The 12,080-nt window shown below is 35.7% G+C and overlaps 2 protein-coding genes across 3 annotated transcripts; both read right to left on the reverse strand.

Annotated features, from left to right (window-relative positions):
- Positions 1-972: 972 nt before the first annotated feature.
- LOC103327374 (transcription elongation factor SPT4 homolog 1-like) lies at positions 973-3,117 on the reverse strand. Its single transcript, XM_008229687.3, has 5 exons — positions 2,897-3,117; positions 2,690-2,781; positions 2,532-2,587; positions 2,132-2,193; positions 973-1,241 (listed from the first exon to the last, which is right to left on the reverse strand). The coding sequence occupies exons 1-5, from the start codon at positions 2,987-2,989 to the stop codon at positions 1,191-1,193; spliced, it is 354 nt and encodes a 117-aa protein (XP_008227909.1). The 5' UTR covers positions 2,990-3,117; the 3' UTR covers positions 973-1,190.
- Positions 3,118-4,190: 1,073 nt separating this feature from the next.
- On the reverse strand, positions 4,191-12,080 carry LOC103327373 (UTP--glucose-1-phosphate uridylyltransferase). Of its 2 annotated transcripts, XM_008229686.3 has the most exons (22): positions 11,855-12,080; positions 11,655-11,751; positions 11,522-11,569; positions 11,270-11,364; positions 11,065-11,155; positions 10,101-10,161; positions 9,938-10,015; positions 9,808-9,858; positions 9,628-9,701; positions 8,343-8,415; positions 8,190-8,247; positions 8,010-8,056; positions 7,859-7,924; positions 7,124-7,156; positions 5,957-6,009; positions 5,816-5,891; positions 5,689-5,745; positions 5,492-5,575; positions 5,307-5,405; positions 5,120-5,224; positions 4,580-4,651; positions 4,191-4,475 (listed from the first exon to the last, which is right to left on the reverse strand). In XM_008229686.3, exons 2-22 carry the CDS (start codon positions 11,720-11,722, stop codon positions 4,449-4,451), a joined length of 1,416 nt encoding a protein of 471 aa, XP_008227908.2. In that variant the 5' UTR covers positions 11,723-11,751; positions 11,855-12,080; the 3' UTR covers positions 4,191-4,448. The 2 variants fall into 2 exon arrangements, with proteins under 2 accessions (XP_008227908.2, XP_008227907.2); XM_008229685.3 differs by lacking the exon at positions 11,855-12,080 and having other exon boundaries at positions 11,655-11,843.

The following is a 12,080-nucleotide window of genomic DNA, read 5'->3' on the forward strand; positions in this document are numbered from 1 at the left end:
CAAGCCCAAAAAGAAGTCTTGGTATGAAGACAGCCTGTATGAAGACAGTCAACAGCCCTATGACGCCTATGACTTAGGGTCTGACTAAGACAGTTGCCGACACAATAGTTGCCTTGGTGGAATTGATTGAAGCATCTTGCAAAGCAGTCGCCCTGCTTTCCCGTGACACCCCAGTTCAATTTCCCCGACATTTCACCTAAGAGTTAAAGCAAAAGTCGCCAGAGTAAAAGTAAAAGCAAAAGTTGCCCCGACATCTTACCACAAGTGAAAGTTGCCGAAAGCAAAGTAAAAGCAAAAGTTGAAGACAAAATTGAAAGCTGAATCGGGTTGTCCCCATGCCCTCATTATTGCCTTCATCATCCGAGTAACTTTCGATTACTCTAGTTACTTTCTAGGTAACCATAGTTGCTTCCCTCTATATAAGTTGGCTTCGGCCTCAGTTGTAAGCAGAATACAATTTACTCTCAGTTTTTTTTAAAGATTCTCTCTAAACAATCTTAGAGAAATCATCTTTGTAAACACTGCGAGTTTGAGAGTTGCCTTAGTTGCTGTTGTGTGAAACTCTTTGTGAGTATATAAATAAAATTGCTATTTACAGTTATGTCTATTTTGATTAATTTCATATAAGCATTATTTTAATTGCATTAGTTGCTGCAATTATTACTTTCTGGATTTCTCCCTATATATATATATATATATATATATATATATATAATAATCCATGGAGTATTACTTTCTGGATTTGTTCCAATAAACTCATCCTTTGCAAATATTGTTTTAACATATAATGGCTGTGCAATAGGTATATAAATTACGTCTTTTATATGTAACTCATTGGATGCGAGCGCATATGCGTGTGCCTCATATTCCATTTGCATGTGGCCTTGCATTTTGTCAATTGAATTGTGCTAAAGGAGATACACCATAATATATATATATATATATATATATATTGTGATTCTTGGCCTTGCATTTGGTCTATTAATTGGTGGCTTTCATATTTGCCCAAAATAAGGAGGATTCTCTAATACTACATTACAAAGGGCCTACTTTGATCACTTTAGGAGAAACTCCTATAGAAAACATTCACTTCCGACAACCAATTGTTTTCATAAACAGACATTTGCTTGAAGTCTTACAAATGTTTTTCAACAGGGATTTGTTCTTGTTTGGTCCGATCAATTGGTCACTCATGCACGCTTTGGTGGTACATATTGCACCCGCTCATCTTCGCATAAATTCTGCAAAAAGATGAACCAAGTAAAGAAATCAGCTAACGCATTATGTAACAGATCGAAAGACAATGGGAAAAAAAGAACGGAAAAATCCAAGTCATACAATTAGTGCTAGAATTTCAACCCTCCAATACAAGCAATCTCTATGGATTTGGAAAGTAAACAAGACACATGGAAACTGTCCATGAATATCTGTACACATGGCCGGTTTAAGCTCCAATGCCAATGATAATGAAATGGGAAGGAACAAGCGGACAATGAATTAATACTTATATAATGCGATGCCCAAACACTGAATTGCCCCATTTGGCTTCATGGTACATCCATCAATGTAACCATGACTGCGAATGGGGTCATTACAGAACTGATCCTCATGAATGGTAAAATCATACAGCAGTTTTCACAATATAAACAGATTAAAGGACCAATTTACACCTCACGGGAAGGAAAAAGGACAGGGAGGCTAAACCATTAGATATGCTCTGTGGCTCAACGATTGACAAATAAAAGAAAGAGAATTTTCCAACAGCACTGTGTCCTAGCTATAGTTTCTTTAACAGTTAAAATTAAATACTTCAACCATGAATATACAGAACACATTACAAAAGCCAGTCATATCTGGCTGGACTGTTAAACAAAGTTCCACAAGCTGGAATTCTTTCTTTACTCCTAAAGTTATGTACGAGACAGAGTTTTCAAGGTACTTATAAATTCGTTTGAAAGATCTGGTAGCAAACTAGCTACTGGAAAAGTATCCCAACCGAAAGCCCACAATACACGAAATTATATAGTTAAATGAATTGACCACATTAACAACTAAAAAAACAACTGGCCGCTACCCTATTTATTGGAAATTTATATCACTAACAAGCAAAATAGCAAAAGCATTGTGTTACCTGCAAATCCTCTGATAGAGCCTCTGAAACAGCAAGAGTGTAGACGCCAGGGACAAATTTTCCTGCACAAAATTTAAATTCCAAAGCCAGTTCCAGATATGTAAATCAAATGCCAGATTGAAGGCATAATCTAGAGCAATAATGGAAGCACAGGGTCATTTAGAACTTCAGGGCAGCCACAATGATATCAAGTGTTAAGAGAATGCATAAGAGACTCAACAATAGATTTCAAGATGAAATATTTCACAAGCAAGCAAATTCCAGAAGAAAAGTAGATTGGGACCAAGGAAAGAAGAGTAAAAGCAAAAGAATGATTCTCAAAATCACTTATTTGTGTGGATGAAAAATCTAGAAATGAATAAATTTATGAAACAAGACAAAAGCTGAAAGAAAAACATACCAATTCGGAGCCACCGTCCAGCCCAACTCCTAGATGGATCCATCATTGAAATTATCCTGAAAACCAAGCAATACGAACATGCAGGTCAATTGGCGATGACCAAAAAACAAGAAAGAAAATCAAAATCGTCTCAGAGAAGAAGAGTACGGACGACCAACCCGTTAAAATTAGGGGTGGTGCAATCGGAGATGCGCTCGTTATCATCGTGCAGATTGAAGAAGGGGCAGTTCTCACATCCCGATTCCCTGAACTGCATTTGAATTTGAATTTGAATTTGTATTTTTGTTTGTGTTTGTTTTTGTACTCAACCAAAACCCTAAAATCTCTGAAATAGCAAAAACCAAAAGCAAAACTAAAACCCTGACCTGATCGTACGTCTTGACGAGGCGGCAACGAAGGCAAGCTCTAAGCTCGTGGCCGAAGCTGGTCGGAATCTGGGCAGGTTGTGCGTTTCTCATCTTCTTTCAGCCAAAATAGACGCTCGTACACCAATTACTTTTGCCTCTTCTAATATGAAAATAATTAGCACAAGAAGACAGGCACGCTATGGAGTGGTTTTTATTTTTATTTATTGGGTACAAATACAACCTTCTAGAGTCTCTCCTCTCCTCTCTTTATGAAAACAATTGGTTGTCGGAAGTGAATGTTTAGGAATTTCTGTTGGAAGTGATCAAAGTAGCCGTGTGTAATGTGGTATTAGCATCTATTTGAGAGTACTTCTGGAATAACTAAAAGCGTTTTTTGATAATCAAAAGTTTCAAACAGAATTTGGTAGAAAATTATTAAGTATTTGTGGGTTGTAAAAGCACTTGGATTTTTTAATGAAAATTTCAATGTTTTTATAATAAGTGCTTTTACTAAAAGCATTTATGAACGAAAGTGTTTTCTAAAAAAACAGTCCCAAACGAGCTTTTAGGAGTAGTGAAATCCATCGGGAAAATATGAAATTCACCAATGAATAGACAAAATGCAAGGCCAAGAATCACTGCATATATTATATGGTGTATATCTCCCTTAGTACAATTCAATTGACAAGATTTAGGAGAGACCACATGAAAATGGAATATGAGGCACACCCACATATGTGCTCACACCCAACCAGTTACATATAAAAGAAGTAATCTATATACCCATTGCACAGCCATTATATGTTAAAACAATATTCGCATAGGCTGAGTTTATTGGAACAGATCCAGAAAGTAAATTCTACATGGTGTGGTAAGTAATGTGGGTGTCCATGGTATTATTGCATCTGATATTGCCCCAAATCTGTTATTATAAGAGAATTTACGAATTCTTTAATGGATTCATAAAGAAGCACACATTAGCAATTTGCTTCTCTTTATTACCAACATGCGAAGTGTAAAAGCATCCTCCTCGTGTACATTGTCTGGTTATTACTAACATCAACCGCTTGTTATTACCAAATCCCTAAATTGTCATTTACGGTCATATTGCTACATTTTATAATATAAGTGGATGATAAAGTCGATATTTAAACTTAGGGTATAAGATTAGTAAATAAAAAAGACAAATAAAATAGAAGATCTTTCTCGAACATAGTTCGATGGTAATATGTATAGTTTAAAAGGATGGACAATGACCAAATCCTGCTTTGCTATGGGAAGCCCTACAAAGAATATTCAATCTACACACGGATTAGAAGTACAAAGAAGAAAAAAAGTCAATTATGAAGAAACACCAATACATAACTAATATGTTATGCGCTGCCTTGGCATTAAACTTTCATTCATAAACAGTAGGGTTAAACATGGAAACCAGAGAACTTGACCAAACTCATATGCAACAAAAATAGTAAAACATTTATTTCCCTATCAGAATAATCAAGCATGGCACAACCAAAGGACTCGATCTTCAACTTGAGTATGCTCTCCGATTCATTCCAGGACAAGAAACTTAGAGGTCCTCAGGGCCATTGATATCCTGCACAGAAGTGCAATTAACCGGCACATCAAACAGTGACAGACCATAATCAACATAATAGAGAAAAAGTAAAATGGTCTAAATCTAAACCGACTGTGTTTTACCTTGTTCTCAAGCACGGCATCATCAGGAATTTCCAACTTCACCCCAGATTTTGCTGTGATAGTTACTTTCCCCTTCATTAAATAAAAACAAAATGGCAGACAACATTAATATGCCATACATAACAATGGTACGAGAGAAAAATCCACAACATCCATAATCAATATGAGGTTGGGCATGGACCATTGAATTATTGTCTATGGAAAGGGTGAAAGGTTCCCAGAAGAAAAATGAGGAGTGTATAACGTCCATGGATGGTTAATAATCTATGTTGCAATCTAGTAGACATGGACAAGCCACAAACCATATAAAAGAGTTGTGGTAGAGGGGAAGCAAACAATGACCATATACTTGTCTGCATGTATGTAATTAAAAATTCCACCAATATCAACAATTCTCCCTTTTTTTTCCTTTTAATCTCCCAATCCAATCCATTATAACTTAACTAAAGGTCAAACACTAAATTCGCCCAGGATATTGGTGGGCATGACATCAAAAATAAAAAAAAGATGCAACTTTTAAGTTATTGGGTACATGCATACCTTGAGAACAACGCCAGCACCAAACCACACATCACCAGACACCTTAAGGCTATCGAGCTCAAGGATGCTGGGAATTGACTTGAATCGACTCAAGAAATTGCCAACCTATAAGGGAAGAAATGATCACAATCATTATCAAGCAGCAGCAACATCAAAAAGTCATTAGATCACTACATTAAATACTCACCTTCTTAAATTCAGGCCCCAGTTCAATAATTGGATTTGCAGGATTTGTTCTAGCTTTGTTCCGGATAACAAAGCCATCTTCTAAGGTATAAAGGTCAGACTGCAAAAGAAGATAGATACATGCGTCAGACAAGCCTCAAATCATTACTAAAGATCCAAGATCAAGAATTGGCAAAAGAAGGTTACCTGGACAAGAAGCAAATCAGAAGTTGCCTTCACTGGAAGAAATCGAGATCGAGGTACATTGATACCAATAGCATGATTAAAGAACTGGTCATAGGAACAAATCATTAAAATTAAGAATTAAAAGATCAATTCCTATAGAAAATTGAACAAGAAGCTTTAACTATCGATAACATCCTAAAATGAATTGTATTCGGTACCCTGATTGCTGCACCAGCCGCAGTTTCTAGCTGGAGAACTTTGACTCCATCCACTTCCTATAAACAAATCTAAGCATCAGAAAACCAGAATCTTTGCACAACGAGGCTTCATATGAAAAATGTATACCTTTGGGTTTGGGATAATTTCCATCTTAAGTGCATCAGCTTCCACGAGCCTTTTAATTGCATTCAAGTTCACCCACCTGAATGGTACTTTGTTAGCACACAATTGATGGATGTTTACAAGATTTGGGGTAACGTGACTTACAAATTATTTGTGTTGAAAATTTTGAACTTCTCTATGGACTTGAATTCATTGACCTGTTTCAAAGAAAGCACCCCATATCATCAACTATAAACTGTGTATTGTAAACAGGAATGTGCTTGTATCATCCAACGCAAGGATACAGGTACCTAATTTCCAACAAAAGGAAGCAAACCAAAGGCCAGGTCATTGTTATCAATTGTCAAGGATGACAATGCATCACTCAAGACAGCATCATGATGTAAATAGAAATGGAGAATAGTAAAAGGGATAAATTGGCACTCGCAGTGAATCAAGGAGGAGCAATTTCTATTTTCAATATGTAGAAAAACTTATTGTAATAGATACAACAAATCAAGAAAAACTAACAAATCAAGAATAGAACTGCATGTTCTATACAAAATTTGAGCTCCATTGTACTCTATTTATTTAGAGATATCAGAAATGAGGTTAAAATGTGAGTGTTTTACATTACATACAACTTCTTCTACATTGTTCTCCGATTGTACGAACAATGATTAAGTGGCATGTAGTATCCTCATCTTTTACCCTACTGAATGTACTGCTTATTGTCACAATTCAAGGCTTAAAAAAGAAATCCAACCATCCATCCTGTTATCCATTCATTTAGTAGATTTGTTAGTTTGCAATCTTCTTATCAACAGCTATGTTCAAATGCCTATATCTCATCACAGAACTTGCAGTGAATTATTCAGCTCTACCAGTCCCACCACACTCAGTGTTGGCACTTCCCTCTTTTATAAGGTTTTCAAGCATTTTGTCAATATTATTTTAGAAAATTTTATTAAATTGTTGGGTCGAAAACTAATGATGATAAGATTGATTGGTTACAATCCTAAAGCAATCAACATAAACTTATTTCTATTAGTTAATGCCTCATCGTAAATATTATTTCTTTATATACTATCTTATAAAAACTAGTAAATCATTCTACACGAACAACTGCTTTGTTACTTATCATCTCATCTGCCTCCCCCTACTACTTCAGTGGTTCAATTAGCATACAAGTAGGAATTCTAGCTGTATAGTAATAGCTGCTATCTGTAGTGAGATTAGTAAATAGCTGCTATCTGCAGCGAGAACAAGATGACAAACTAAAAACTAAATATAAGGGCGGATGGGCAGTGAAACAATAGAAACACGACTTACATGTGCATCAGGGACTTGAGCAATTTCCAGGAGCTGCACAAGAACATCAGATAAAAGGAAAAAGGTCATGCATAGCCAGAGTTCTCAAAAATCTTGCATCATATTGGAAAGAAGATGCATTCACATTGAGTTAATGCCATTCTTAAAAAAAAGGGGTTAACCAGGAGAATCTGCCAGCCGACCAATCAGGTTTTCATTTAAAGGCCATTTGCCGAAAAAAAAGCCACAACAGGGGAACGAGGCCATTCAACCGTGAATTAGGTTAACCAGCTCACAGTTCTTGAGAACCAGCCAGTTCAACTAGATTGTCTTCACAAAATTCCATTGTTTTGGGTGATCAAGGTTTGAAACTGACGCTTATATGTGAAACTTAAGGTCATTTACTACTAAATCACTGCCACATCTGTTGTCCCATAGTGACACTTTTTATATTATCTCTTTATTTCAACAAACTACAATGAAAAGGATGTTATTTTGTTATTAAGAAGACTAAACTTCTAAATATTTGAAAACGTCTAATTAAAATAAAGATAAAAAAAGATGATGAAGAAGAAGAAAATAAAACGCTCATAAACGAACTTCTTGAAAGAAAAAAAAATAGCTTGATAAAAGTACGCACTGAAGAGATGTGGAGTGGCCACCAAAGTTTAGTAATAAAAATTTCTGCTTCATAAGAAAGAAGTCAAAATAGAAAGTTTTCAATATATCATAGCCCAATGGATAAAAAATTTGTACCTGAACCCTTCCCTCATAAGAGATCAGAGTGCCACCCTTCACATCTGCCAATGTTTTTGGTGTCACCTGCATAAATAAGAAAGATATGTAGAAACTACTTTGAAGATAAAACTTTGAAGATGAAAAGGTAATACCAATAACCTTTTCATACCTCCATGCAGTATTCGTTCTTTTTGTGGATCAAATGATTTAGAATTTCTATTGCATCCAGTCAAGGATAATAACATCTAAAAGGACTTCTTTTATCAAAGCGAAAGAATAATATATCATACACAGTGAAGAACCATAATCTAGAAAGTAGACGTGCCAATCTGAACCAAAAATAGGATACTCAAATCAACAACAGCACCCAAGTTGTCCGAGTTAGCAACAAACACATACTCCTTACCCTGAAAAATAGAGAAAGATGCAAGTGCAGGAAAAAAATTATACCTGGGACATGAGCAAATAATAAAATGATCACAAAAGGCATCAATAGACCAACCTGTGACAATAACAGATCAAGTTTGCCACTGTTCTTTAGGGATGGGAACACATCACCATGGCCAGGAGGATACCTTCATGTGCATACAATGATCATGAGCAGAAAGAATGGGGCGTTGCATGAAATTTCACTCGATATAAAATTAAATTCCTACCAACTATCAATTACAGGGCTTAGGTGTTTTTTTTTTTTATCTAAATCACTACGTCACAATGACAAGCCACTACCAAGGAAAACAAAACGTTCTAGTGTTAAATATGCGAGTGTTAAAGGCAACAATGTTCACGCAGCTTCATGGTCACTCAAACTACTAGACAAAGAATGAATACCAAATTCTCATAATAATAATAAAAAAATAAAGAAAAAGCTTCCTTTTGTTAACATGTGTAAAAGGAAAAATGTTCATGAGGGCCCCTGGTCACTGAAACCACTGGAGAAAGAGAGTACACAAAATATTATATCAATTTGTGCCATAGAAAATTTTCCTTTTCCCTATTAACTACACTGGTTTTGACCCAAAAACAATAATTACACCAGGTTACAGGAAAGCTCATAAACAAAACTTAGAACCTGCTCTGTATCATGCACTTTGGATAGGAGTTGGCCTGAAATATATGTGAGGGGAAAAGAAGTAAATGATACCAGGAGTGATTATTGGCTAGTAAGGCAGGAGTTGTACAAGAAATGTATGCTGACTTTAGTTGTATGAGTTGATACAAGTTTGCCCCTGAATGTCTTCGTTGTGGTGCCCTTTTTTATTGATATCATAAACTAGTCTAACAATCCCAAATGATATCAAAAGAAGGTAAAACACAATGTAACAACTTGATTTCCTTCAACATATGAGACATGCATAAATACACATGACTCATGGTGACATCATAACATAATTTTAAAATATAACTGAAAGTTGAAAGAGCATGGATCCACCATAGTTGTGCAATTACAATGTTTAATTGGTTTTATCAACAGCAATTCGCATTAAGCATTTCTGAAAAGTCACAACGACCATATCAATGCTTTCATTTCATAACAACTAACTTCCTTGAACAAAACATAAAAATCATGTCAGACATGCATAAACACACAAAGAGGTATGATTGGCCCCACACACTCATGAAATCATACACGTGTGTGTTTGAATACCAGACTGGAATCTCAGCAAAAGTATTAACAGATCATCAGGCATGGATTATATATGCTCCAAATACAAAAAACAGTACAAAACTACAAGCTAACTGGGAAACAATTGTGCATGAGCCCCAGAGTGAATAATAAATTATACCATCCATCCTTGCCAGTCTGTCCTTTGGATGGAAATGGCGAAAAATCTTCAACAACCAGACGAGGATACTGACTCTGCACATCCAAAAAATATTGGAAAAGGTATAAGTTCAATGTTTTAAGTATTCAGTATACACAAGAATAAATAGTAAAGCACATGATCAAGAAAGGTACCACAAACCTGGTTAAAAGTATGAATCTCAACATTTGACTTGGTGTACTTTTCTACAATCTAATGGAGGCAAGACCTAGTTAGCTCATGGGTAAAATGTAAGGATGAAATAATAAACTACAGAAGTAAATACTCAAACCTTCTGTGTATCATCATGAGTGTTGAATGAGTTCATCAAAAGCAGGGGAACACTGCTCCCATATTTGTTATTGAGAGTCTGAAAATATTAGCTGGGTAAGCTGATATAAACATCGAGAGAGAGAGAGAGAGAGAGAGAGAGAAGGAAAAGACAAAAAGATAACCTCAATCTGGATGACAATTAAGTCCAGAAATGTCAACCCATTTCGAACTTCAATGACAGACCTGCATGACAAAGAAAATGAACCTAGAATCATTGATGTTATGGAAACGAGATAGACGATATACAGAATAGCACCCCATGATTGGGTCTCTTTTGTGTAGATGAACCAGATTTTGAACCAGAATTAGATTAGTATAGCAGTATCCATTACAGAATTCAAGTCTGGTGGATCTACAAAATTGCAAAGGCATTGAATGCAAAAGAAAATTCAATATCCAAGATCAGAACTCAAATAACATATACACTTTTTCATCTTTATCTGATATTTAAAAAGTAACTTTGCATTTAAAGCAATAAGAATATATAGCTTTCATTACCAAATGAATATATATATTTATATTATCAACCTTACTACAAGGTTCTGGTCTGGGTTGTATTAGAACTACCCAATGTTTGGTTTGATCCAATTAAAACTTGGCATCAGGACACTAAAATGTTAATCCAAATATAATCAGGAAGGATTTAAATCTTTGACATGATGCATTACAGCACATCCACCAGTAGAGCAGTTCATCTACGAATTTGAATTATTCAATGCATTTTCAACGTGAAGAAATATTGCAATATTGAAGCAACAAAACAATAAAGCAAAACACCTCCATAGTCAGGTACAACAAATGGAGGCCAAGCGGGGATAATCAAACTACTCCCTAGTCCCTAGTTTCTCTTGCAAAGTTAAAAAACAAATAACTGAGCCACAAGTTAATTGTGTAATGCAGATAATAAAAGGCATAACATTTTTAAATTAAAAAAAGGTAACATTCTCCTACATCAGGAATCCCAAATCTAAATCAGCCGGTAAGATTTTTTGCATGGAACTGGTAATGAAATAACAATTGCCACCTTAACGAGCCATACGTAAACAAGAAAAAGAAACGTAATCAAAATGAGATTCGAAGGCATACTTGGGGCCAGTGCAACCCATTGTTGTTCCCAAACCTCCATTAAGCTTTAGCACCACAAGTTTGTCCAAAAGCTTCTTGATCTCCGCAGGATCTTTATAGATCAAGAATTCAAGAACCATAACCATAATCATTTTACAATTCACAAATGTGAATCGCTAAATAAACAGAAAATGAAAAATGAAAGAAAATTTAAGATTAAGATTACCGTCAGGAGTAGGTGCCAAGCCATCATAAGGGACCACTACTTCATCAGTAGGAGTCTGGATCTTACTCCACTCCACATGTTCTGCTTCTCCTCCACTGTTACATGTTGTTGGATAACATTCAAACACAAAGATTCAATCAACATACACAAATTCATTAGGATTTGAGTCTCAAACTGATCATCATTTTCTCATCAACCAAACAGACCAAAACAAACAAACAAACAAATTCGATTCGCTTCATTTGACTTCACCTGACATAACGAAAGACGAGGTTGATGAATCCATTTTTCTCATTGTCGCTGCAAAAACGAACAAAATCAAGCTCAGATCACATAGGAATCAGAAATTCACAACTGGATCCAACGAGAAACTAGACTAGCGCACCTGATTTGGCTCAGAGCAGCGACTTCAGATTTCAGTTTGTCGATGTTAGCGGTAGCTACAGCAGCCATTGGCGAAGCAACGCAAAAGCTTCAAAATTCTAGAGAGAGAACAAAAAAGAAACGATAGATGTGAGCTTCGAAAGTCGAGAGAGAGAGAGAGGTGATGATACTGATACTGATATTGATATAAGCTGTGTGAACCTTGAAGAATGAGAGTGACTTTGAGATTCGGAAAATTTGGATGTGTTTGTACTGTAGGATGTAGGACTAGGTGAGATTTGGCAAAGTGTATATAGTTAACGTAAAACAGTGGTTGGTTTCGTTGCGTAGCGATTTTTGATTTTTGTGGGGTAAAGAGGTTGGTTTTATAATAACGAATAATGAAGATGGGTTTGGTTTTTGGGACAACGAATATGCAGGCGAATAT

Source organism: Prunus mume, linkage group LG4, assembly GCF_029339155.1.
Source record: "Prunus mume cultivar Tortuosa linkage group LG4, ASM2933915v1, whole genome shotgun sequence".
Classification (NCBI taxonomy): domain Eukaryota; kingdom Viridiplantae; phylum Streptophyta; class Magnoliopsida; order Rosales; family Rosaceae; genus Prunus; species Prunus mume.

Coding starts and splice junctions, on each gene's coding strand:
- LOC103327374 (XM_008229687.3), bottom strand. CDS start 2,989: ATGAGAAACGCACAACCTGCCCAGATTCCGACCAGCTTCGGCCACGAG. Junction 2,782..2,896: donor TCGTCAAGACGTACGATCAG/GTCAGGGTTTTA, acceptor ATTCAAATGCAG/TTCAGGGAATCGGGATGTGA. Junction 1,242..2,131: donor CTCTATCAGAGGATTTGCAG/GTAACACAATGC, acceptor ATCTTTTTGCAG/AATTTATGCGAAGATGAGCG.
- LOC103327373 (XM_008229686.3), bottom strand. CDS start 11,722: ATGGCTGCTGTAGCTACCGCTAACATCGACAAACTGAAATCTGAAGTC. Junction 9,859..9,937: donor CTCATGATGATACACAGAAG/GTTTGAGTATTT, acceptor TGCCTCCATTAG/ATTGTAGAAAAGTACACCAA. Junction 5,406..5,491: donor CTGATTTGCTTCTTGTCCAG/GTAACCTTCTTT, acceptor CTTCTTTTGCAG/TCTGACCTTTATACCTTAGA.